General features: G+C 40.2%; 1 protein-coding gene and 1 long non-coding RNA gene across 11 annotated transcripts; one reads left to right on the forward strand and one right to left on the reverse strand.

Annotated features, from left to right (window-relative positions):
• Positions 1 to 22,823, reverse strand: LOC115346043. 10 transcript variants are annotated; one of them, XR_005933250.1, is made up of 7 exons: positions 22,499 to 22,823; positions 21,402 to 21,492; positions 14,768 to 14,877; positions 12,915 to 13,043; positions 11,905 to 12,049; positions 7,795 to 8,038; positions 1 to 824 (listed from the first exon to the last, which is right to left on the reverse strand). It is a non-coding gene; the product is annotated as an uncharacterized LOC115346043 (long non-coding RNA). The 10 variants fall into 10 exon arrangements; XR_005933255.1 differs by lacking the exons at positions 14,768 to 14,877; positions 21,402 to 21,492; positions 22,499 to 22,823 and adding exons at positions 19,798 to 19,803; positions 22,008 to 22,215; positions 22,339 to 22,492; XR_005933247.1 differs by lacking the exon at positions 21,402 to 21,492 and having other exon boundaries at positions 22,499 to 22,807.
• Positions 22,824 to 22,935: 112 nt separating this feature from the next.
• Positions 22,936 to 26,217, forward strand: LOC115346040 (cytochrome b-c1 complex subunit Rieske, mitochondrial). The gene is made up of 2 exons (XM_030025681.2): positions 22,936 to 23,210; positions 25,415 to 26,217. Exons 1-2 carry the CDS (start codon positions 23,000 to 23,002, stop codon positions 26,023 to 26,025), a joined length of 822 nt encoding a protein of 273 aa, XP_029881541.1. The 5' UTR covers positions 22,936 to 22,999; the 3' UTR covers positions 26,026 to 26,217.
• The last annotated feature ends 493 nt before the right edge of the window (positions 26,218 to 26,710 follow it).

Raw genomic sequence — 26,710 nt, forward strand, 5'->3', positions numbered from 1 at the left:
TTGTAGTGGAAATGCTGGAATACCATTTTTATTGTGAAAATCTAATTCGTAGATCTAATCACACTTGGACTACCCCTCTGATAAGCAGAGTAAACCCAAGTATCATTAAGGAAACTGATACATTTTTCCTGATGCACACTCCAAACAAGTAGGAAATCCATTTCGACAGCTGTGGTAATTAGCAAAATACAGGGCTGAATATGTTTTGTTATTTAAAGGACAGCAGAGTAAAATAATCATTAAGGATTTGCACTCATATTACAAAAGTAGTATTGGCTGGTAGAGCGCATTTCATAAAGGAGGGACCCACTCCCACTCCATCTCTGCTATCAGTCTTTTAAAGTAACAATAGGGAACAGCAGAACTACAATGTCACTGCTGCAGTCATGCCACAAAGTATTTATGCATCATTGTCAATACCGCTAGCTATTATTCTTCAAGTAACACGTACCAGATTAAACTTAATTGTAAAATAGAACACCATTTTTCCTTTCAGTTTATGCATGAAAACTACATGCACATGTGTGCACACAGAGTGGTAAATGCAGAAATGAATGCAAATTTTATCCCATTCAGGGAAGGCATTTCTGGGCATTGGAAAAGCAACAGACCTTAAAAATAAAATTTAAAAAAAGAAAAAAAAGAAGAAAAAAGACCAGAAACAAAATATCTTTTTCCACTTATTCCAGAGCTACCAAGGCAGGAGTAGAGCTTTCTTCATGGCCCATTGCTGCACTCCCAGTGTCTCTTGGTGTATACACACGACTTGTAAAGATTTCTGGGTTTGGTGGTCTCTGCTTTCCATGGCAAAGCAATTTCTCCAGCTGAAAAAAAGCAGAACATAGCACCACGCTAAGCTGTTTAATGCAGCTGTAACTCTTGCCTAGACTTCCTTGGCAATTTGCCAAGTTGCAGTCAGAATGACTCAATTTTTCCCCTGATTTTAACTTAAATCCTCAGACGTGACAAGCACCTGCAATTTGTAATGATTAGAAAGTGGGAAGTATTCAGTGACCTTCCTATTCCAGCCCTGAGACCATAAGCTTACTCCACACTCTAAAGATTTTAATAGCTTTTCCTTAGTGTTTACGCAACAGCCTTTTAGGAAGGCGTTTTCCATTTCTGAGAGATGCAGCTCTGGCTGGACCTAGGCAGAGTGGCAGAGCAGGGTGGCACCGGACTTGGAAATGGGAAATACACATTTATACTCTGCATCTTCTTTCCATAGGGCTCCTCCCACACCAACTAAGTGTGCTCCAACATGACGTCATTCTGCTACTTTCTACCCACGTCCCAAACCCTTCTTTTGGGATCTGCAGCTCTTCAATAGTGTCAACACCACTCCACTGTAGCCCTCAAGTTTTACTGAAATTGCTATTTACTCACATTGCTGACTACATTGAATAAGACTCCAATTCAGCAAACACTTGTGCACCCACTTGATTTGAAGTATGCACATGGTCCAATTGACTTCAGTGAAGTAAAGCATATGGATAAGTGCAGGGCAAGGACGAAGACTGAACACAAAGCATGTTTACTGGATACTGCCATACAATCATATGTAGTATTGCTTTACTTATGGTGACTAAACTTAACTAGATTTTTGTCCACAGGAATGTCCACATCCACACCTCTTACACCAATTACTCTGAGCAAAACTATTCAATACAGTGTCTGTTAAAATGATCCCTTCACAACCACTAATTTTATAACTTGCAAAAATACCTCAGTCCTCCAATCTTATTTGGCAAGCAATTTCTAATACATAAAGGAAATAAATGTACTTTAACAAATTTACCTCCCTTCACTTGCATGTGGTTTTCTGCTAAAAATCAGCCCTTTTCCCAAAAGCAGTATGTGTTTGATAAGCATAAATTGTCTCTGCTTCCATTTTTTAGCAGAGGGATGTATGTTAAGAAATAAAAATGCAAGCAATTGTTCCTCCTGCTTGCTATTCATTCCTCAAATACTGAAAGTCTCTTTATGAATAATATGAATTGATGTTCTTGTCAGTAGCAACAATATTTACAGAATGTATGTTACATTAAAGAGGAAATTGAAAGTAAAGATGCGATTCCACTAAGAGAGACATTGAAACATGCAGACTATCTCACCCTTGCAAAGTCTGCTCACCTTTTGTCAAGATGTTTTGCTTAGTATTCATAAACCTTTTGTATTTGATGTTGACTATTTAAATCAGTTATTATCTGTCAAAGTGGGTCTCTGCAAACATTTGTGATACCACAAAGAAATAAACAGCAAGTTACTATAAAGCATAACAAAAACCTGGGATTTTTCATAAGCTATAGAAAGTTTCCACCATTCAGCTAAGGATGTTCCTTGTCGGAAACACAGAGAAAATGTTCTGAAAGTGAAATACAGAACTAAAACAGCTAGTCTGATTCACTAAAGTCTTTCAGTGTACCTAAGGAACTACTATAGGCTCCATTAGCATAGCAGCTTAGCACCAAATGCTATCATTAAAATTGACATAGAGCTGATCATAGTGCAGACTACAAAGGTCCCATCAATACCAGTGAGCTCAAGAGGAAACCTCATCTGAATAAATGTATCTCCACAATTTGCAAGCTGGTGGAACTATGGTGCTTAATTCCTTCCCAATATTCTCTTAAAAAAAAAAAAAAAAAAAAAAAAAAAGTAGTTAATTTTCCTTAAAGTAATTCCTGAACTCATGAAAGGAGAAGAACAATGCATTCAGCACATAGTTCTTAGGGTGAATAGAAAATGATCACATTTTATTATTTACTTGGAGATCAATAAATATACTTCTAGCCCAAGTGTTTTACACCCCCACAGCCATTGAAAGTACAACCAAAACTCAAACTCATAAAATCCAAATTACATTTCCTTTTCTCCATACACAGAAGCACGATGCACCAAAACATACCACAAAAAAACCCAGTGAGAATCCAGCTTTCTTTACATTATCCAAAACATCTTTTTCAGATGCTCTTTGACCACGGGAACAGGGGAGCGAATTCCAGAGCCAGACATCTGAGAGCAGTGTGTTTTGTCAACAGTGCCCTCTCCTCTCTCAAACAGAAACCAAGACCCTTCCCAAAGGAAGGAGGGAATCTGTTCAGATTGCTGAGGAGCCTTGCACAGAGTCACCGTAGAGAAAAAGAAGTGTAAAATAGGCCCTTTTAAACAAATATTTTGAAATTGTGGACTTGCTGACACAGACCACTTAACACAATTTACATAGTACATTTTAACAAAACACACCTCTGGGTAACCAACTCCCTCCACCCCAAAATACCTAAGCCAAGTAATAGAGTGCAGTGAGTAAAAGAAGTTAATTAGGAAACCAAACCAAAACAAAAATCGTCCAAACCAAAAAACCACAACAACAACAAAAAAACCCAACCAAAAGAAAAGAACAAAACAGGACACCTGGAGAAAGAGGAAAGGTGTAGTTATTATTTTACCACACTGTATTTCATCCAAAAAAAGCTATTTCAAAAGACTGCTGCAAATTTTAAAAAAAAAAAAAAATCCTAATGATGCTGAATATATGCAGTAGGGGCCATACACGAATGGAAAGATGATGCCTTTAACAGGTTTTTCTGTTATGGTTACATTCAAAGCAGACAATTATGCAAATAAAAAGAAAGAAAACTCTGTAGAAGAAAATACTTCTCTCTCACAGGAATGAAAATGAAAACAGTATTAATCATATGGCTCTGGAGAATTTGGTATTAAGCACTACTAGTGACGAAAGATAAAAAACAGTAATTCAAATGCATTTCAACTGTCATAATATATCCATTAATATTCTTTTCTCTCAAATTTTACATTTCTCATTTCTTTCCTCAATGAAATAGGAAAATGGCTTATGAGGGGGGATGGAAGGCAAAGAAAGCAAATCAAATGGAATTGCAACAGGTAGGTAAAAAGCAAGCCATGCTTCAAGCCAAGACAGCTTCTTGAATGGATTTATATTACTGCGTGACTGAAGTACTGTGCCATGATTTTGGATAGATTTGCTGAGGAGTATATTCCCAAAGCCAAATTGAAAACGCATAGTTACCCAGAAAATATCATAAGAAATTGTCCTAATTTGTCCATAATAATGAAGCCGTCACGCTACAAATGCAAAAATTTATATTTTTCAGTGAAAACACACCTTTTTTCCCTTTCTTTTTTTTTTTTTTAAAGTATGCCTCAACACTTCATGCTTTTCAGTAGACAATTTCCCAAATTGGCATCGGCAGGCTCATATATCTCATGGCAATACTTGGTAAACTGGACTGATTCCTAAGACACTCTCCCTTTTGGTTGAGAAAAAGAACATAATTTTCTTCTAACTGGACAGTGAAACAATGCACAAGTCAAATGGTAAGATACCTGCAGTCAGTGCAAGAAACGAGAGCAACAGTAGAAAAATCATGCTATTTTTTTATACTAAATCTGAAATGGAGAGTCAAACTGCCCTTAACTAGAGGAATAATTAAAATATCATCTAGAGGTGAAGGTTCAAACCCCCTTTTGTATGAAATGGTTGACAAATATGCTCCAGTAAAAATGCTGTTCTGTTCCTACCAGCACTTCTGACAATGCTGTGATGGAATTTTACCTTTCTCCTCTTCAGTTCCTCAAGCAAGGTGTTCTGTCTCAAAATCAAGACAGGTATCTATACATATTCTCTCTCATCATCAGCCCTGCCGATACACCTAGACATGTGCATCAGTAGCATTCATTCTGCACACCCTTGTTCACATCTCATCTTCAAATCGTGCTCTCATTACTCCTCCGATATCTCATCCCATTCACTGTATCCATAAAGATACATGTGACTGAACCTATTTCCTTCATACACTGCTCTTCCAAGTTACACTGTAAACTGGCACAGTTTATTCATATAGCCAGCTCCCTTTCATATGCTGCTCACTGGCCCTTATATTTCAATATACTGCTTATCCAACAGAAATGGTACAATGGCCTTTCTCAAAACTTACCTGAAATCCCCAATGATCAGAAATCTGTACAGTGACATGTATTTGCAAAAGAGGTTTTCCAGGACTTTTCGTACAGCCCATGTAAAAATTGGACATTGTCCAAGAACAGTTTTTGCAACACAGAACACAACCACTAATTTAGGAATGTGTTTCTGTTTTATCAAACCCAGTATCTGCTTTATAAAAATATGATTCCCCTCCTACCAAGCTGCTGACCGATATATTCTGTTTCTTTTCACTGAAACTTAGTATCATGCTGTGTTTTCATGTTGAGATGAAAATTGGAAAACAGGTATACAGGTTTATTCTGTCATCTTGACAATCTGTTCTTTCCCTGTGATATTTTAATCCACTTTCCATACTTTCAACATTAACAACTTCTGACAAACTTTTCTTCACCCATGAAGATAACATCCTCATAAATGACCTTACACTATGTCTGAGGCTTGGAACATGAATTTATTTCCTTTTATCGCTCTGTACTAAAAAGGAAGAAAATGAACCATTATTAAATCGGGCTTTCCTCCTGTCCTTTTTAATTCTCCTTAGGAATAACAGTTTCTTTTGCTTTTATCTTTTCATTCTGAACTACAGGTACAGTCCTATTATATCACTTGCTGATGCCTTTAAGCATAATAATCAGCTCAAATGCATTCCTTAAATCAATGAAAATGAATTAAATTAGTACCTGCAGGCAGAATAAATTAAATAAAGTGTATAATAATACAATTCTTACACATTTTTCTCTGTGCAAAAACATTAATATTCTGTGCCTGACATTCAAATAAACAATTTTATCCCATTAAAATGAAATATCCATATTTTCATTTTTTTTCTTATTAAAATTTAAGATTTTTTAGAATGACAGTATTCCAAGAGAAAAGGTAATAATCTGTTTTCCCACAGAGAACAGGAAGGCAGAGGATTCTCATCTACATTTTAAAGAATTGTACCACTTACAAAAAATACTGGTTTTCTAGGACTGAAAAATGAATTTCCTTCTTTATCCACAGGACAAAACAAAACCAACTGTGGAAAAAGCAACCCGCGTTGTTTCACACAGACATTTCTGCTATCAATGTGGTATTTTTATGAGCAAGCAGTTCGTACACGTCCTGGTCACTACTTGAAACATGAGTAAGGATTGAACTTCTGATAGAGTTACCCACAAGAAGCAAGGCTGAGCGTACACACACACATTTAAAATGAGACACTGAATATTGAGTAACATTGTAATCTGCAATTATTTTAGATAAAATTGGGATTTGCATCAGTTCTTACTGTTAAGTGTTCAGCATCACCTCCAACACCCTTGCTTATAGATTCTAAACTATGTGTTATGAACCTTTCCCAGTTGACCCACAATAAAAAAAAAAGCATCTTGATTCAGAATAAAGGTCAAACTGCATTAGAAATTCCTTAGTCGGATAGATAAATTGTGAAAATGAACTTTTTGTCAACGGCTATTGCCATAGCGTCAACAATCTAATCTGTGTGATAGCCATAAATCCAACAGGAAATCATTATTTTAGGAAGTAATAAGGTTGCCTTAGTGCTGTGAATGGCATGCACTCACTAGGTCAAGATCAGGGAGTAGCCCCAAGGGATATTCCACTGTTCCCTCTCTCTTCCTCCAAATTATCTAAAGGGAAAGGGGTTTACGCATCTCCCAAAATTCATTTTTCCTTTAGAAAATAAGGAAAGATAGAGAATATAGAGAAAAAGTAAGAAAAGCTTTCAGACTTGCTTTCCTTTGCTCCTTTCTGCCTAAAGTCTACCTAATTACCTTATTTAGCCTCAGCCTCTGAGCACCTCTTGATTTTTCATGTATTAATAAGGCATATTCCAGATGAGGCACAGAGGCAAAGCAATTTGCCCAAGCTGCCCACAAGCCCACGGGTTTCTCAAACTCCAGCCTAATGCCATAATCAGCAGGCCATTCCCTGGCTTTGCAATAGGTGAGAACCCAGGGCGTTTTTCAAATGTTCATTTTAAGTTTCATTTTAGCATAGCTAATGTCGCCTATGAGAGAATTTCATCTTATGTGAGAGTGTCAGGAATCTTCTGCTGACAAACTCAGCTGATGACAGCTCTCCAGAGTCCACTGATAATACGTCTGTGGACAGCCAGAGACTCCCTGCTGGGTATCAGTGCACAGCGTTCATCACTCTGCTGCCAAACAGGGCCTGGTGTAGTGAAAGAAATCAGAAAATACCTCCTGGCCAAAATGAAATCAATGGCAAACACCTGTTCACTGGTGGGCCCCAGATTAAACCTCACACCTGGAACACCTTCCTTTTGAATGGAAAAAAAGACAGTGTTTATGGTAAGCTATTTTTTAAATTTTGGGGGTGGTAGTCTTCTCAAAGACCTGTGGAAGCATCTACTAATTTCAGATGATGTCACATATAGAAAGTGAGTGAGCACACTTTTTTTCCCTAGGATTTGAAACAGACTAAAAAGAAAAATTATTTCCTCTTATTTTTTAATTAGAATTGCCTGCCCCTCAGCAGGTGGAAGGACACTGCCTGCAGGAGCTTTTTTGTTGGCTAAAAACCTGGTTTATATAATCAGCATGGTAATTAGTGAGCTCTTTGCTATTAAAAGGAACTCATTACTGCTATATTTTTCTGATTGATCCATACTCATGAACAATTTAAAAATGTAAAAAGCATTTTGTGAACCACTTAAAATAAAATCTTCAATATGAATATCGAGAAAACGTAACTGACAGTTGTCTTTGACTAAACTCCAGTCTATAATTCTCTAGCAGTTCGAGCAAATCTACATGGAACTGGAAAACCAAAATAATTACCTTAAGTCATATATTGTTCTCCGCTACTTGTCAGATTTCCTTTGCAAGCGATGGGGTCTGGTTAGATCAAGTAAATACTTCAGATTCTGTGACACTTTCACAGGTGATGCAATCAGACAAAGCAACCAAGTTCCTACACAAGTAGTTGTAGAGTCACTGGATTCCCCTGGATGACTCCACAACTTGCAGCGATGCTGCTCTTTTCCCTGAGGGCTCCTGGGAGGCTTGCCATGTCCATGAAGTCCTGTTAGTCACATGGAGAGATAGCTTTCTGAGAAGCAGTTTGAAAATAAAATCACCTTTACTCAAAATTAACAATAAGCATGGATCTGAAACTGTTACTTTCAGTTTGTACTGAAAGTACAGAATGAGTTACTTTCAACTTTGTACTCTCTGCCAAGTTTTCTCATGCTTCAAAAAAAAGTGATAAATTATCCAACAATTTCTAATATTCAAATTCAAGGAGAAGGGAGAAGAATGAGGGAGAGATGACAAGAGGGTGGACACATGTCAACTGCTCAAAGAATTTCCCTTATTCAGGAAAATCTCAAGTGAAATTCTGCCTCCAATGAAGTCAACATACAATTCAATGAACTCAACAGTGCCAGTATTTCAGCCTTGACCTCCATCCTCTAGTGCTTCTAATAAGCAGTCTGTTCCTTTCTTCCTGACCAGCTCAGGTGCCACTTAATTTCCAAGCTAGCTGTGGCTCTGAGGTTGACCCCATTCTTTTAGGCATTAAAAAAAAATTTGATTCTTCCATCACGACAGCAAGCCAATCTGGTGTTTATAGGCCTCACTACAGCACCAAATACTTCTACAAACCGAAAGGGCATCACTAGTAACTGAAATGGGTACTTTTTTTGACAGGGATCATAAGTAACTATGGCTGGCCCAATTCATCTGCTATTAAAGTAAAAAGCAGACTTCAGTGAGAGTTGGGTCAGGCCCTAAAATCATGCAGCATGGTCACACAGTGCTTACAACAGGAAGGCAATATGGATTTCAGCTCAGACGTTCATGAGAATCAAGGTAGGTCACTGTCCTGGAGGGCATGAGGACAGCCATATCACTGTTCTTGTACTTCTGGGCACTTTATGTGGACAAGTGATCTCCACGACTTATTTGTATAATTTTCATTCTATGCTCCCACAGAAACACTCTGCTGCCAGCATTAAAACTACCAATGTGCCATTTCAGAGCAATTCCTTTAAGATAATGAATTTCAATATTTAAAGGTCTATTTCCCTACTCTGTTCCTTCCCATTTCCATATTTTGAAGAGGAAAGGATTATGCTATTTCAGCCTTTGCTCTTGTTTTTTTTAGTGCAATAAGTATTTTTAGGGTCTTTTCCCCTTCCACAAAAATGACTGCTTATAGCACTCACTTTGCTTTAAGAAATTTATTCTTGCTTTCAAGCTGTGGAAACAACTCTTACTGAATATTATTTTTATCTTTCTTGGAGATGGGTGATTTATTTTTAATTGCTTCTTTAGGTCAGGATGCTGCTTACCACTATGCCTACATTTACTGTGTTCATTAATTTAAGCTTTTTTAAAAAGTAAAATGTCAAATCACTTTTTTTCTCCTGGAAAGGGAAGTCATGGTAGAGAGAGAAATCAATTATTAATCACCATTAACCGAAAGTAAAAAAAACCAAGAAGCATCTTAAAGACTCAAGTGCTCTTGAGTGAATGAATTTATACCAGATCATACTTTTCCAGCAGAAGCTCTCCTAGGAAATTAAAGCACAGGGAGATGGACGTCTAAGTCCTCAGAGCTACTGAGGTCCTTTATTTTCATTTCAAGGCAAAAAAACCCCAAAACCCAAACCCCACACTTAAAATTAAAACAAAAAAGAAGGAAAAAAGAAAACAAGAAGAGAAAAAACAATCTCCAAGGTTACACAAAGATATACACGAAAACAAAGACCACAGCCAGCTCTTCCAAATATTAAACTCCAGTTAATCCAAATCCAGCTGTCCAACCCCTCAAAGTTAATAAATTAATATAGTCATAGAAGTACAAGATTGTAAGCCCAGCACAATAAATTGTAACATCTACAGATTTCAGTAGATGCAAGTAAATACACCCTTTGTTATTTCCTGCATTTTAATCTAACAAGTATGAAAAAAGTACATGCAAAAACCCTGGAAAAATGCCACTGCTTCTCAATCCTACATATTTATTACATGGATCATAGGGGAGAGCCCATAAACATCCATAAACCGATTTATAGCCTCTTCTGCTATGAAGCAGTGTATTGAAAAAAGCCAGCCCAGAACTGCCTTGAAAATGTGATTCAGTGATCTTGTATTTGCTATATTTTATGCAAAGCATAACACTAGCTTTTAACTCTAACTAATAACATTATTTTTGTCTTTTTATCCTGTATTTTGGAAAGTAAATTTGGACATAATACTGTAACTATCACACTGCCACTGAACTTCCTACCAGAGAATAAAGTCAGTATACAGATAAGAATACATCCATTTCTATAAATAAATAAATAAAAATTAGTATAACAAATAACCATCAGGAATTCAACTCTCCTAACAGATTAATTCTAACTTTGCGTAACTAGTATTCAAAACCAGATACGCTAACATCAGCCAACTGAGTGGAGCCACCACGTGTGTACCATGCAAGGACTCCTCCGTTTAACACTTGCAGTGAAATCACTGCCCCAGGCAGTGCTGTGTGCGCAGCTCTGCACCCAGCTACGGTCAGGCTGCTTCAGACCAGGGTAACGGTTGATGCAATAGCCCATCCCTGACAGAAGACTCTGCGGTGTGTCAGATGCCCAAGAAAAGAGTGCACAAACCATGCTGAAACTTTTATTGGTCAAGGTCATCCTTCACTTTGAAGTACAGCTTCAAACCCAGAAATGCAGTCACTTGTAACCCTGGAATATGCTGCTGAGCACCAACCCTTTGCCATCACTTCCGTTTCCCCAAGATCTGCTTCAGATCAGATCCCTGGAATCCTATGATCTGTCAGTCCTCATCTATCTACTGTTATTTCCTGATTTATTATAATTTTAAAACTAAAGTAGTGGGGGGTTTGTTTGTTTGTTTGAACCAAGGACAAGGCTGTTAGGGAATCAGGGTGACACCATTTTAACAATGTAATCAGAATTAATTTCCTCTCTCTTTTGTCAAGTTCGTCTCCTGCCCTTCAAGAGCTTGCTGGGACATGCTTCTGTGCAATATATTGCTTTATTTTCCTTTCCTTTCAATTTTAGTCAGTTTGACACCATAGGCAGTTTTCAACTGGATAAATTGTATTTTCTTATTTTTCTAAGAAATCTGGTCAAGAATATTCTACAGGATCCATGGTTTTATTCCAGTTTCTCAGCATATCTTCTGTCCTCCTCAGACTATCTTTTTTTGCCTGTTTTAACTGCTGTTTGTCTAGTAACAGGCAACTCCCTTCCTTAGAAAATGTCGCTCATGGACCTTCATTGCTGTATGAACCAAGTATCTGAATATGAACCACTCTGGGAAACCAATGGGCTTAGGCCTGTACTAATACTTCTGTGACCTACTCATTGCTACAGGCCGTACTAGGAAAGAAAGGGGATATGCTAAGAAACCTAGATGAGAGTAACATAGGAATCATAAGCTACGGCAGCATCATTGATCTGTGTAAGAAAAAGCAAAGCTGAGAGCATGTGTTCTCACATGAGAAATGCATTTTCCTGGAACCACTCTTTCCAAGAATTGAAAGCAGAGAGTGAGATCACAGACCAGAAGTGGAAAGTCAGCTGAAGAGTCCTGCTCCTCTGGGAATGACAAGCAGGTCATTCTTCTGAAGTTTTTAGGGAGAAGTACGTCAGTCCAGCTGATGAAAGGAGATTAAGGAAAAAGTCAGTAAAGGAAAAGTATTCTGTAAGTCCACACAAAGGTAGCAACCAGGAAAAAAAAAATTCAAAAAATGGCTCATCTCCTAAGTACCACATGTTAACTTTGTGCCAGCAGTCTTGTTTTTTCAATAACTAATCTATTCATTACTCCAGACTAAACTGACTTTTATTACCAAATGAGTCTACACTGTCAGCTGAACTGATTTCTTCTTTTATCAAAGAGTTTTTATCTCATGGACCTGACCTTGTAGACAGAAGTCAATCTGTACCTACGGGCTGAGTGTCAGAGCTGTCCCCAGTGTGGTTGACGAAGACAACACTAATGTGACCACCAGGAGCTGTAGCTTACTTTGGGGAGGTATTCCAGTATGGCACTGCGGTCAATTTTGCTGCAAAGACAAACCCGAGAAAAACATTTCAATGAGGCTTATGTTGCTGTTAAAGAACCAAACAGCATCACCCTGTTCACACTTTTAAAAGCTTCTCTGCTTGTAGTGTCCCCAGAGTGAAATTGTGAAAATACAAAGCAGCATTTTAGAATCCCCAGTTTCTCCTGTAACCAACATCCTTGCACATACTTGCTGTGTCTAGCAAAACATTGGTTAAAGTGAGCCCAGACAGAATACAAGACAACTTTTTTGCTCCAAAGTATTATTTATTTTAAATTTAGATATGGAGTAAATTACTGCTAGTCCTGCTACACTATGTTCTTGCTGTTCTTTTCATGCTATTCATGATACTAAAGAAGGCAGTGCTATTTTTCTAAGATTTTATATGGGGGGCATGAAGGTGCCCCACATAAACTAATGATGGCAAAGGGACCTTTGGGATTAGTGGAACTGAGACCTTTAACCCTACACTGCTTTCATTCTGGACTGTAAGGTGCCTGCCAACATTTTGCCTGCTCCTTTGGCACCTCTTTATACTCTTAATTTTCAGGACAGGTAGTAATATATTCCTTTGGAAACATGACACAGCTTGTAACATCTACTTTTTGAGAGACCCCCTGCAACAGTAGCAACTCCTCTCCATACCCTACATAAAACTCATGAAAAATGGGCTCACGATCAATTACTAACATTTCTCTTATATCATATTATCCATTTTACATAGCAAGGCAGCTTCTAAGTGCACCAGTCTTGTTTTAAGCAAGCCAGCAACTTTTTGCAGGGAAAGGCCATAATACAGAATTAGTGACGTGCCTCAGTGAAGGACACTTTGGAAAGGAAACTAGACCCTTGTATAATGTATTACCTTTTATCTCTTCAGATTTCAGTACACATGTGAAAATTTCAGATTTCTTCTCTCCTCAGAAGGTATTTGTCTTCAACACAATGCCATGACACAGTTTGTCACTGTTCAGCATAACTGCAGTAACTAAACCTATTTCAAAAGAAAGAAAAATGAAAGAGACTGTAGCAGTATACAAAGAAAAGAGAACTAACATGAATGGAAAGCCAGTACCAGGCCTCCTTGTTCTAGCTAGTGCAATTAGTATTTAATGCTAATAATTCATATCTCAGTAAGACACATATAGTTAGCACTGACAATAATGCAGGCTCCAATAACACGGGATAAAATTATAGGCATGCATTTACATAAACACTGCAAACTTCACCCTTTTTCACTTCCCTTCACAGATAACCCCACACCAACATCATTAAACTAATTTATATCCCTGGCTGGAGAATATCAAAAACCATTGTGCAATTTTCCATTTCCTTTGAATGAGCTTTCAGTCATAATCTACATTTTTATTCACGTTAACATCCTTTGCTAAATTTATAAGGATATGTGTTTCAATAACTGAAATCAGTGTATTTGCTCTCAATTGCACTGCTCATTTCAGATTAGTTGTTTATTTAACTGAACAAGCATTCCACAGAAACTTGTGACAACCAAGATTATCATCTGACCCCCTGAGATTACCCACAGAGAGCCACTCACTGAACTATTTTGAAAGTTGTTTGGCAAATTGAGAAAAATATTTGCATATTCTGTGACATAGGAGGTACCTTCTACTTGCATAGGCATGCAGTGGCCTTGTATAATAAAATTAGTATTTCCTATATCTACTGAAAAACACGTGCGTCCTAGTATCCCACCGACCTATTTAACAGACACATCGCAGTTACACTTTGATCACCCACGACATACCTAGATCTTCTTCCTTCTCCTGTCACTTCCTACGATAGATCTATATTTTGTGGTAGAAATGTTTGATATGAATCTCTAAATGACCTTGTATGACCTTGTACTTTCTACTACTGAACTTCATCCTAACTTTTAAAGTTTTCTAATTCTTTCCATATTACATTCTGATTTTTCCCTGAGTAGAGAATGCTTCATAAGTTTGCCTCAGCAGATTTCATTAGTATATGTCTACTTCTTGCACCAAGGGTAACTAAAAATATGAAAATATGAAATATAACCAATCTGAAACTTGGAGGAGCTCCACTGGGAACCATTAGGAACAGTCTCAGGAGCATGATTATTCTCCTAACTATACATAAAAAGAGAGGAAAAGGGTCTTATTTATCATTTCTACATAGAAGGACAGAAAATAAAGGCATCACATAAAAAACAACAAGCAGATAATAAAAAAAAATCTTCTGCCTTATAGGCAGGTTTCCACAAGCTACTACTGAAGCCCAGTACTTAGTAGTACTCACAAGAACATTAAGATGATTAAGACTACAGTGTGCAAATGGCTCAATTCAGGTACACATTATACACGTATTGTTCCTGATTCCCTGAGGCACACAGAGATCAATACCACAGTTTGAGACCAAGGCCAGCTTTTTTTTCTTCTCAGCACGATATTTTTAAACTAGACGCTCCTTACAGTAACACAGATCTGCAGCAATCCAGCTGAAACCAAGTGAGATACATATGTTGCAAATCAGTTAGAATTTATTTTAGAATCAAGTCCTATAATTCAACTTAAACATTCAGAGGAGAAAAGGCTACAGGCAAAGTCTCTGCATACCTATTTTAAGGGGGAGGAAAGGGAAAAAGTTATGACATGCGGATGCTTTCATTGCATTAGCTCTTAATGGTATGGCTCTTTATTGCCAACAGCTCCAAGTATCACAAAAAGCTCTTACTTTGCCATTATCCTCTTCATGTTGGTTTTAAGCTGGTTAGAAGCCAAGGTCCAGCAACCTCGCATCAGGGAAAAGCTTACAGGAGAGTCTAATGATGATCAAAATCTGTACTGTACATCATGAAATTGAGAAAAAGTTATTTCCTTTGTCACTCTTTTTATGTTGCCCTTCTTATTCTGCCACTTCACCCAAGACAGGTTTCAAAGTGGCATATATATATACACACATAGTAGCAGGTGAGATTTTTTTGGCCCTGCATCAAGCAGCATGCTTAGCCCTGGTGCTACTATTCCCTTTCCCTACTTCTGCTTTTCTTAGTCCTCGGAAGATCTCTGTTCTGAATAATCAATAATTTAAAGCCCCCTGAAATGTTATAAATTATCTATTTTTGTAACATTTATGCTTAATTGCCGCAACTATGACAGATTTGTTAGCAATGACAGAGGAATGAGTTGTTCCAGCATGTACAGCTAAAGCTTGAAGTAACACCTGGGTTTTGACCAGTAGAAACTGTGGCAGTGCCATTCAGCAGACTGGAGAAGAGATGGTCACTCTTAACCTCTGTGTACAGTTGTGGGGAGAATTTCTCCCTCACCCCACATAAACATTGTCAGCTGAGCATCAGACACAAGATGGAGTTCTTCAGATGGATTAATTGTAATAAACATGTAAGCAAAGCAAAGGAAGTTTGGGTTCTCCTTTGTAAAGCTTTTCAATTTTTAGCCAGGGGTGGTCACAAAGTTGAAAACAGTTTGGTTTTGTTTCCATCTGCAGGTATCATAAAAAGCAAAGAATATGCAGTAGTGGAGACCAGCTGTGAGTCATACACATGCCCTTCAAGACGTAAAAGTGTCAGGGGTTTTTCAGGAAATGTGAAGAGAGAAAGTGATAAAGTATTCTCCCTCAAACCAGGGTTTGTACTAGCTGTTCTTGATGATGCTCCAGGCAACTTCATTTAGCCTTTGGCTGCTGCCTTGCCAAGCAGCCTTTGATGTTGCCTCAGGCAATTATCATCTAGCCTTTGGCTTCTGATTCATTGGACACCTTTTGTTGCCATTTCTGATTTGTGTGATCAGATCTTATCAATTTCAGGTATATATGACTCTTTTTGTCCATCTGGACAATTATGTAAATCTGATGTAATCTTGGTCTTTTTATTTTTATTTAATTCACTTCAATGGTTTTATCTTCTTTCCTCTCTATAATAGACTCAGAAAATCCCATTCTTCCTGCCCAATGGGATGCCTCATCTGCTTTGATTTTTCTATTCATTTTTTGGGTGGGAAGGAGAAATATGCTTTCTTTGCATTTATCTCATTTTATACTCAAAATGTTGAATGCATACCTTCCAGAGCCAGATCTTCCATGCCCTTTTGCTCAAGACAATATATCTTGGCCTTATCAAACAGCAATGGAAGAGATTTAGAATAAGATGGCTGCTAAAGCTGTGAACTCCTGCCTATTACTCCTGCATTAATAGAAAGAGTAGTAAAAAGCTGCCATCAGATTTCTTCTTTGCTCATGATACTTTAACTTATTTCTTCCTTGACTAGGAAAAAGCTGACTTTAGATTAGACTGTAGCTGTAAGGTGTCATCATTTCAACTAATTTGGGGAGTGGGAGAGGAATGTTTGACCAGCTGAATGTTAGCAGATATTCTGAGTTTTACTATACATTTTTGATCCTCACTTTTTGTATACATTCCTTTTGATCAGATCTTGTGACTTTTCAAAGTGATAGGCCAACTTCAAAGAACAATAGTGTCTAAATATCAAAAGGTTTCCACAATTTTAACCTTAAACAAACTGTATTGCATACATAAATCTATCCTCAAATTTATCTAGCAGCTTCCCTATTACCACACCACAAAACAGATATCACAGTAATGAACATTAATTCTGCAAAGGAACTAACTGCAGACATTTGGAGCCACTCTAGCAGTAGGGTGCTTTTATCTAAATAGTCAACGAACTGGAAGGCCTCATCTAATGCCTGCAGGCTGTAGACCCCGAAACACACCACTACATTAAAGGTACATCCCCTGTTTTGGAAAGTTTACACAAGAAAATTACAACATAGCTATACAAACAAAGACGTACCATTAAATAAAAAAGCATGAAGTACTCCTGCTAGAAATAGCTTTTAAAGGAAAGGCTATATAGTGCAAAGAAAGCAGGAAACTCTTCCATTTTAACTTCCAGAAACTTCTCCTTGCTCAGTGCACTCCCAGTTCGTACATCCGTGCTCGGCAATGGCACCATGCAGGCACCAGAGCCAGGAACTGCCATCAGCCCCACTCTGCATGTCAGGGCAGCAATGTTTGCACTGTATTTCACAAGAATGTCTAAATGCTTCTAAGCTAGCAGCTTTCCCTCGCTCGTTAGTAAACGCACTAACATGAAAGTCTGAATGGTGCAAAGTCACAGGGTCACTTCGGTTGGAAGGGGCCTTTTGAGACCATCTAGCCCAAACCCCCTGGCTCAAGCAGCATCAGCAAGAGCAGGCTGTCCAGGACTGTGTCCAGTTAGGTGTTCAGCACCTCCACAGACAGAGACTCCACAACCTCTCTGAGCAACCTGCTCCTGCATACAGCTGGACTCTGTTACATCATCTGCACTCTCCCATCTTACAGACGTGATATCACACAACATGACTAGAGGTGTGGGGGCGAGGGGAATCACTGGGCCACATGGCACTTGTTCTCAGTCATCCTCTACAGCACAGCGTGAAAAACATCATCTTCCAGCGTGATGAAGCAAGGGCATACCTGCTTTACTAACAACACTCCACAAGTGAAATTCGGTGGCTTGCTTGGTTTTGGTTTTTTTTTTAGTTTCTGAATAATCTTATTCAGGGAGAAACAAAATGATCATCAATGGAAAACCAAAAAGTAAATGCAAACCCTAAAGTCTCAAGCTTAGTAGCACTGACTTTTCAGAGCATAAAAATAATGCAAGATGGCAAAGAACTCAAAGAAAGATAACTTTCCAGTAAGATCAAATTGCCTGGGGTGACCAACATTTTAGCAAAAAGCCAGCCAAGTTCTGCAGTTAATATCTGAAGAAAACATAAACACAAGAATAAAATACTATGCAAAGAAAGGCACTGAAGCACCACTACACCTGCCCAAAAGCATTGTAACCATACGCTGCTACTATTTCATAATACTGCAACCCTGACATTATGTAGCTTTTGCATTAATGCAAATGAACTTTTAACTTACTTTAAAATGACAGGAACATTAAGCAGTATAAATTTTCATGTGGCTAACACTCTTGTGAACGCACAAAGGCAATCGCAGAGGTCTGTTTAGACGGTTTACACAATACTATATTGGCACTTAACTTTCAGATTTGGCTGGAAAACACTTGCTCATCATCGATGCTCAGGAACATAAGCCTAACAGCAGTTCTCAAAGAAACACCTACACGCTAGAATACGCTTAGTCATTTTAAACTTAAAATTACCCTTTTTTGGACTCTAATAACAGAATGTGGTGCCTTTTTTGGTGAAGTATTTTCATGTTTTAATCATCTTCTGACCACACTGTAATTTGAAATTAGTCTTATGTCTTTAAAAAATTTACAACCATGTTTTCAAAAAAAAAATCAGCTACCTCATTTTGTCAAAAGTCACTAGAAGTAGGAAGCACATTTTGCCAAATATCTCTGGGAATAGCACCCAGTCAGAAAAATATATAATTTGGGATGAGGCCTTGCTTGCCCCATCCCAAACAGCTGAGCTGGGTTAGCAAATTCAAAACTTACATCACTGTCAAAACTCAGAATCCTTAAAAAAAAAAACCACACCACAAAACAACAACAAAAAATCCCCCAAACCCACAACTGGTAACAAACCCTTCTACAAATACTAGCTCAGATATTCAGTCTCGGGGTGAAACACCAAATATCTACAGCATACTAACATCTGATGGCCTTAGTAGAAACTCCTCTTGCCCTGTTAGGACTTGTTTGGTTCTGATCAGATCTTTACCATGACAACTTTGTAATCTGTTAGAGAACAGAAAATAAGACCTTGTTTCTGTAACTCTTTTAAATAATGTTTGTAAAACTTGTGCTGTTAAAACAGGTCTTCCTAGTTTTCTCTCCCCCTGCTTGAATATTGTTTAGTTCCACCTGCACATTGATTCATAGCCACAGTAGTTTCTACAAATTACCCTTCCTCTAGAATATTATTATGGTGCCCCATAATCACTACATCACTACTAACTCCAGTTACCAATAGTACAGTGCGCTGAGTTGGGTTAATCATTATCTACCCAGGCTTAGATGTCACAAACTTGCTGGAAAGAAATAAATTATAGATCAATACTACTGGAACTGGAATGATCCATCCCAATTAATTAGAACTACCATATTTCAGTACATTTCAGACAACAGTTACAAAGATTCAGTGAATTACTGATATGAAAAAGTCAAACCCTTAAATAAATCTTAGTAAGCCCAGTCCCTAAACTACCATTCCACAGAGACAGGGTTTTTTTAATGCACAATCATAAAATAGTTTACTAGTAACAGCTGAATTTCAAAGCAATAGCTCCATACACAGCCAGTATGAAACACAAAGCCTTCACAGCCTTGCATGAATGGACTGGGTTGACTAGGTGAGAAATTGCGGCTACACTTCTAGCAGATGGTTTAGCTCAAACGTCTTCACAACATATCTCTGTGTCAAGTTTATCCCAAATTTTGGGAAAATCCCTGAAATAGTTAAAAGGCTTCACTGGAGCAGGTATGCACCTACTAGCATATCCACCTAGTATCAAACTAAATCTTACCATTGGAAGCTGTGACAAGTCAAGCATGAGACTGATGCTATAAAGTAAAATAAATTTGGAAGAAAAAAACAAAGCACAGATATTTATTCACCCTAGTTGTTAGCAGAAGAATGGATGTTTTAGTCTGGGATTCATCTATGTGATGTATCTATTGTCCTCTTATCCTTGCAATTAACCCAAACAAGTTTTGGGTGAGAATATCATCCCAAATTGAGTGGTTACTACAGAGAACTGGAACCTTGCCCAGCGGAAGGACTTCGTCAGAGACACAGGCTGGTGCTTCCAACAAGAGCCCGAGACACTCGTTCTGTTTTACAGTGCCACTGCCTGACCAAAAGCCTGTCTGTACGTCAAGGCTGTAGCTCTGTGGAAGCAGCCAACAGCTTCCCTGTTGCAAAGGGAGGAAAGACTACTATGGCATTCTGCCTTCTTGTCTCTTAAAAGCGATGCCCTTCCTCAGCGTGAATGGTCTGTATCTGCCAAGATCCATTTTATGAACTGAACTAGCACCTCCAGAATAGCCCTTGGGAGTGGATTTGGTTTTAATTTGCCTGCAGGATGTCATGTGCTGCTTGCTGCACAGGGGAAGGAGCTGACAGCAGCATTGTTTTGTTACAGGTTATTTTTCAGTGCAGTCAAAAGGATGAAATCACACGTATTATCTAATTAAACCAAATGAATCAGTATTTCTGTCTTGCACGCTGCTGGCATATCATCTTAGAAGATGTGCTTTTGAAAACAAAAAACCAATTTTATTTCCCTTTGAGAAGCTCCACAGAGTAATACCATCAACCATTTTAGGAATACCCCAGCAGGTCAAACCAAATCTATTGCTGTCCATCAGACCAGATCTAGAGTAGTCTTAAAGGAAAAAATATTTAAATCTATCAAAATATTTTCTTTAGTATTAATTTAACATTTTAAAATACTTTGATTTGCCTGTGTCCACACAGGGACAAGCACTGTGCATGGCCAAGAAAAAAAAAAAATCCTGGAAACAGAGCTTTTTATTTAGCTTTTTGCTACTCAAAAATATAGCAGGAACTTCTGGAAAATAATCCATTCTATCTTCAGGAAAACAACTTTGCATGTTGTTCATAAATAATCAAAAACCTTAAAAGATATCCAAAGAGTACTGAAATTTTCTCCCTTAATGGAAAAGCATTTAAGGTATGTGTGTGTGTGGGAGGGGGTGGTTTACATTGACTGCACAGACCTAAAGGTGCAACAATACGCAAGCTTCCCGTACCATTCACGCAGCTGAACGGAACTGAACTGAGCAAAGACAAAAATTGGACTCAAGTGTTTGCATCTCTGCCCGTGTTTGTGATTGAGAATGGAAGAAATATATTTGGGGCAATAATTACGGCTGCTTTGTTCCTTCACCCTGCTGATCACTGATTACAAGAATGAGTTTCTGGGGAACTATTTGACTTCCCCAGCAGTCTGAGCTCCAGACTGAACGTGCTGATGAGCAACGGAAAACGCTGAAGGTGTGGCAAGCTGGAGGCTGCCCACAGAAATGCAGTTATGAACATAACAAGTGTATTGTAAAACATGCTTCACGTTTTTCAAACTTGCTGTAAAGTCTATCACTCGCCAATTTCCTATGACAAGCTGAAAAGCTTAAGTTTTTTCCCACTTTGCAACTGATCCAGCAGGACCATGAAGAGACAAAAAATTAAATGGATAAGCTAAGAAAAAAGAAACAAGGAAATAAAAAGCGGCAAAAATCATACACTGCACAAGGAATAGAAGAAATAATAAAGGGCACGTGTTATCCCAGAAGTGGCACAGTATTCTTTCAAGTAATGTTTCTGAATAGTATTTACAGACCTCCAAATCATATCAGAAGAGCAGCAAGGGAAAAAAACATGTTAACCCTTCCAAGGTGTTTTGGGATGACATTGCTTTGTTTAAATGAATCCTGCAGAAAAGGCACAGGACGACTCACGTGTCCCCACAGCGTTTCCTGAACCCTTCTTTGAAATGTTTGAAAGTTTAATGACTTAAATTTACTCGCAAGTATCATCAGAGGTATTCTAGGATGGGACTTCAATATACTTACTGTCCTTTCAAAAGATTGAACAGAAATACCTCAACAAAATAACTAATTACAGTAAAACAGGAAAAAAGTATGTTTCTAATAGCGCTTAACTGTTTTGCATGACATAACCCCAAAAAGAGGAAAACCAACAACCAAAGCACTTTATGTGAACAGACCTGCCCAGAGTACCAAACCCAGCACTGACTCTGCAGTTAAGAGCACTAACAAGACGGCTACAAACTTCCCCAGCCAGTCCCAGACCTGGCAGGAGAGAGGCACAGGTGGGACAAGCCCCATCACCACCACTAAGTTACCATCGCCGTACTAGAGGGGAAGCCGCAGATTTGGACCCAGAGCTCTTAGAGGGAGCGCGAGATGAAACCCATACCCTGGACACAGTCAGCAGGGATATTTTCAGACAGTAGCTTCTGAAAAGAAAGTAACTGTCACGCGCATGGACTAATCCAATACAGAATTGGTTTCCTGATAATGCTGAAAACTCAGCAAAGACCAAGACCCTTTTGTGCTCGACACTGTACACAGTTGCTGAAAAGTACTCTTCACCCTCAAGGTCTAGTTGCTGAAGAGGGTAAGGTAGCCAAGCTTTTGGGAGGGAAAAAAGGGTACCCTGAGAATAATAAAAAAAAAAGTTTGGAAGGTGGAAAGTTAAGAACGGAGCAAGGAAATAATTCTCAGAGCTCCTGACTAAGAGACAGGCAATACTACCTCGGCAACGGAAACGCTGTGACCGTCTCTGCTCGCCTGCCAGCCTCACCACACGGAAGCACACGAGGCTTGTTACTTATCGCAACTCGTGACGCCCCCGCGTCACCTGCGCGCCGTATCCCCTCTCCGCAAACCCCACCAGATCCGGGCTGACGCTAACCCCGCGGTGTCGCGGTCCCGCTTTGCGTCACCGGACCGGGGCGCTCCCGACCGTTCCTCCCGAGCCCCCTCGCTGGCGGCATCCGACCCCTCCCGCCTGCACGGCGCTTCGGCCAGGCGGTTCCCCGCTCCCAGCCCGGCGGCTCGAGGGCCGCTCCGCCGGGGAGCTCCCGCAGCCGCCGTTCTGGCGGGCCGCCCTCTCCCCCGCCGGGCAGCCGCCGTCACCGCACCGCCGCGACGCTGCCGCGCTCCGCGGGACGGGGACGGGGACCGGGACCGGGACCGGGGCAGCGGCGGCAGCTCCGCCCCACCGCCGCGACCGCGTCACGGGGCAGCGCAGAGGCAGCAGCAGCGCCACACCCCGCCGCCGTGACGTGTGGTGACACTCTCGCCCAACGGCGCGGCCGTGACGCCCCCACGGCGCGCCAGCGCGCGTGCGCAGTCCCCCGCCGCCGGGAAGGTCGCAGCGGTGACCGGCCCAGCAGCCGCCGCCGCCGCCGCCATGTTGTCCGTGGCCGCCCGCTCCGGGCCCTTCGCGCCCTACCTGTCGGCCGCGGCGCACGCCGTGCCCGGCCCGCTGAAACCGCTGGCGCCGGCGGTGGCGCGTCGGGCCGAGAAGGTGCCGCTGGACCTGAGGCGGCCCCTGCTCTGCCGGGAGTCGATGAGCGGCCGGTCGGCCCGGGGCGGCCTCGTCGCCAGCGCCAGCCTCAGCGGTGCGTGCCGGGCCCTGGGGGAACCGCTCGGGGCGGGGGGGGGGGGCGGGCAGCGGCCGCCTCGCCTCGCCTCGCCTCGCCTCAGCCGGCGGCAGCCGGGCCCGGGGGCCGGCCGTCGCCCGAGGCGGGCCGGGGGCTTAGGCGGCAGGCGCCGGGGCACCGCACGACGGCGGGCGGCGAGCCGAGGGTGGTGCTGCCGCCTCCGCCAGCGCTGCTCGGTCACTGCTCGGCCTGTGCCCGGCGGGGAGAACGGCACCCGCCGCAGCGGCTGGGAGCGGGGCGGGGGTGTCCTCCGCGCTGGAGGTCTGGCCTGGCAGGCTGGCGGAAAGCGGGGTCGTGAGTAAGTCGAGAGGTTCTGGGTTTTGCTTCTTTTCTTTTTTTTTAAGATTTGATTCCAAGACGTCACGAGTATGGCAGCACGCATTCATGACTATAGAGTTAAGGGCGCTTGAAAGGCTGCTTCCTTTTGATGACTGGGGTGGATATTTATTCTGTAGTTGGGAAGATGCAGGAAAACTCCGTTTAGTGCAGTAAGGTATTTAACCGAGGGGCATCAAAGCAGAGACGTGCATTGAGAACACACGGTGTGTTTTATACTGTTGCAGAAAAGCAGCTCTAACAGTGAATTTGTGACGCCAAAACCATTGCTGTTTTCTTTCTTGGAACTCCTGTATTTCCTCCCCAGTTCATGCAGTGCTCAGAAGAGCATCAGCCAGGTAAAGGTACTCCCAAGTCATCCTTGCGGAACCTGACTTCCAGCCAAAGGGCAGTGCTTCTCCATGAAACGGACAGATTTGCATTTCATGGAGAACTGCTGCCCTGCTCTGCTGATGCTGGGCATGCAGCAACAGTTTGCTCTATGCTGTTACAGAGGATATTCATATAAGTCTTGGAGGTGGCAGTGCCTTGTGGAAGATGATCTGTAGTGATTAGAACTACATATTTTCCCTGGCCCTCAACTGTAAAGGATATGTTCAGGTGAAAATTCTACAAATCTGTAACTAATATAGCTGTCATTTAGTCTTAATTAACATCAAGCACATTTTTCACTGAATCTAAGGAACTTTTAGAAGTTAGTTGTATTGCTCGTTGCTAAACATAAAATATTTTAAGCCTTGATACTGAGATAAATTAGTATGGTTTACTCTCTCAGAATTTTGAATTTCAGTTTAATTTCTCTGCAGTTAAAATCCTACAGCAAATACCTTCTCTGTACTGAGTTACTTGTAAATAAATGCAAATATTTTCCCCATTATATTGCATATAAATCCCTGAGAGTTATTTTAAGTACTTGAGAGAATGGGTTTTATGAACCTCTGGTAACTTTGCACCAACTGCTAGACTAAATAGTTCTTTTCAGATGAACAGAGGTTGCACTTTGGCGAGTAATATGTTCTGTCTTTGGCGTGTTCTTTTCTTTGGCTTATAGATTTTCATTGAGGGAAGCAGCTTGCTTTTGCTGGAAAAACTAATGGAAGGCCTCGTAGCCGTCACATCCTGTTAGTTTAGCACACAGGTTTGACATGGGAATCCCACTTGAGAAGCTTGGGAGTTGGATAGTTATCCAATCCTTCTGTGAAGTGAGCCTGGCAAATAGGGGACTGCACGTTTAAAAATTATTTACTGGTACAGTTAGCTTTGACAACAGTTGACTATAAAGGGGGATGCCTAATACTGCATTTTTAATCTCAAAAATGCTTAACCACACACTTAAGATTATTAAAGGCATAGAACTTAAGTCAAAGAAAAGCACAAAAGTGTTAAGCTATAGATGTGCAAACTTTACTAAATCAGATTTCTTCACAGCAGTTTTTTTCAGGGAAACATTTGAATGGAAAACAGGTCTGTCTTGTCTTAGCTAGTCATGGTATCCTGCAGGAGTTTTGCCTTGAAATCTTCTGAAAAAACAGTTCACTTTAAACCCAGAACTTCTTGCAGATTCTTCTGCACCCTTATCAGGCTTCATGTAATTTTCAAAGAATAGGTAAAATAGTTTCACAAATCACCTGCTTATCTACTAAAAATACCTTCTGGAAACCATTTTCCTACAGCTTAAAATTGAAAGGTCTAATTAGTGGAATCCTACCTAGACTTTGGAATAACTTTTACCCATTATTCCAAAAATGCAATTCAAAAAGTATAACCTAAAATAAATCATGTTTTTTACTTGAAAGTGTTGTCATTTCATATCCTTTTTCTTGCAGCACCTGCCAGTGTTCGTTGGGTCCATAATGATGTCGTGGTACCTGACTTCTCTGCCTATCGTCGTCAAGACGTGCTAGATGCCACCACATCTTCTCAAAGCAGCAGTGAAGCTAGAAAAGGGTTTTCCTACCTGGTGACTGCAACGACATGTGTAGCAACTGCATATACTGCTAAGAATGTTGTCACCCAGTTTATTTCCAGCCTGAGTGCCTCTGCTGATGTGCTAGCGTTGTCAAAGATTGAGATCAAGTTATCTGACATTCCAGAAGGCAAGAACATGGCTTTCAAGTGGAGAGGGAAGCCCCTTTTTGTGCGTCACAGAACGCAGGCAGAGATTAATCAGGAAGCTGAAGTTGATTTGTCTAAACTGAGGGATCCGCAGCATGACTTAGACAGAGTAAAGAAACCAGAATGGGTCATATTAGTAGGTGTCTGCACTCATCTTGGCTGTGTACCCATTGCTAACTCTGGAGATTTTGGCGGTTATTACTGCCCTTGCCATGGGTCCCATTATGATGCCTCTGGCAGAATCAGGAAAGGTCCTGCTCCCTATAACCTTGAGGTTCCAACTTACCAGTTTCTTGGTGATGATGTAGTGGTTGTTGGCTGAATAACGAGGTGCTTGCTCACTTTCATGTTCCTGTGAATGTACACTCAAAAGGGTTAACTGAGATTCTGGAATACTGTAAAACCAGATGATCCTAAAAACATATTAGCTGTGTAGATTCTCAACCAGAAGTATGTTTGAATACTTCCCTGTGTTCAATTTTAATAAAAACTTGGAGTAAGCACTTGTTCCTGACTTGTGTATGGACTTCCAGTGTGTCTAGTCAGAGAGATACTACAGCAGACCCAGAATATGTTTATGGAGCCCTCCTGAAGGGCTGCAGATTCAAGATAGACACTGAACCACAAAGCCATTGTTTCCTTCATACCATGTGTTTTCATTATTTTTATTTTTTTGTTGTTTTTACTGCATTATGGGAAGGAACATCTAAAAAAGATCTTGCTGTGAACTTCTAACAGTGTTTGGAGTAAGTTTCAATATAGAATCCTATGAGATGTAATCCTTCTCCTTTCAATGTATTTTTTTGTTTTCAAAGGAAGTGAAGGAAAAAGTAAATAAAAACCTACCTAGAAAGAAAATTCTTTTACGTTGTTCAGAGGCAGCTTATAATTGTTTAACTAGAATGATAGCAATGTAATTTTATTATGATGTTGACAAAAATAAGCGTGTCGTGTTAGAATTATAAAATTATTTTTTTACTTGCAGATAAGGCTTGATCTCATGCATA

Source organism: Aquila chrysaetos, chromosome 9 (genome assembly GCF_900496995.4).
Source record: "Aquila chrysaetos chrysaetos chromosome 9, bAquChr1.4, whole genome shotgun sequence".
NCBI classification, from domain to species: Eukaryota; Metazoa; Chordata; class Aves; order Accipitriformes; family Accipitridae; genus Aquila; species Aquila chrysaetos.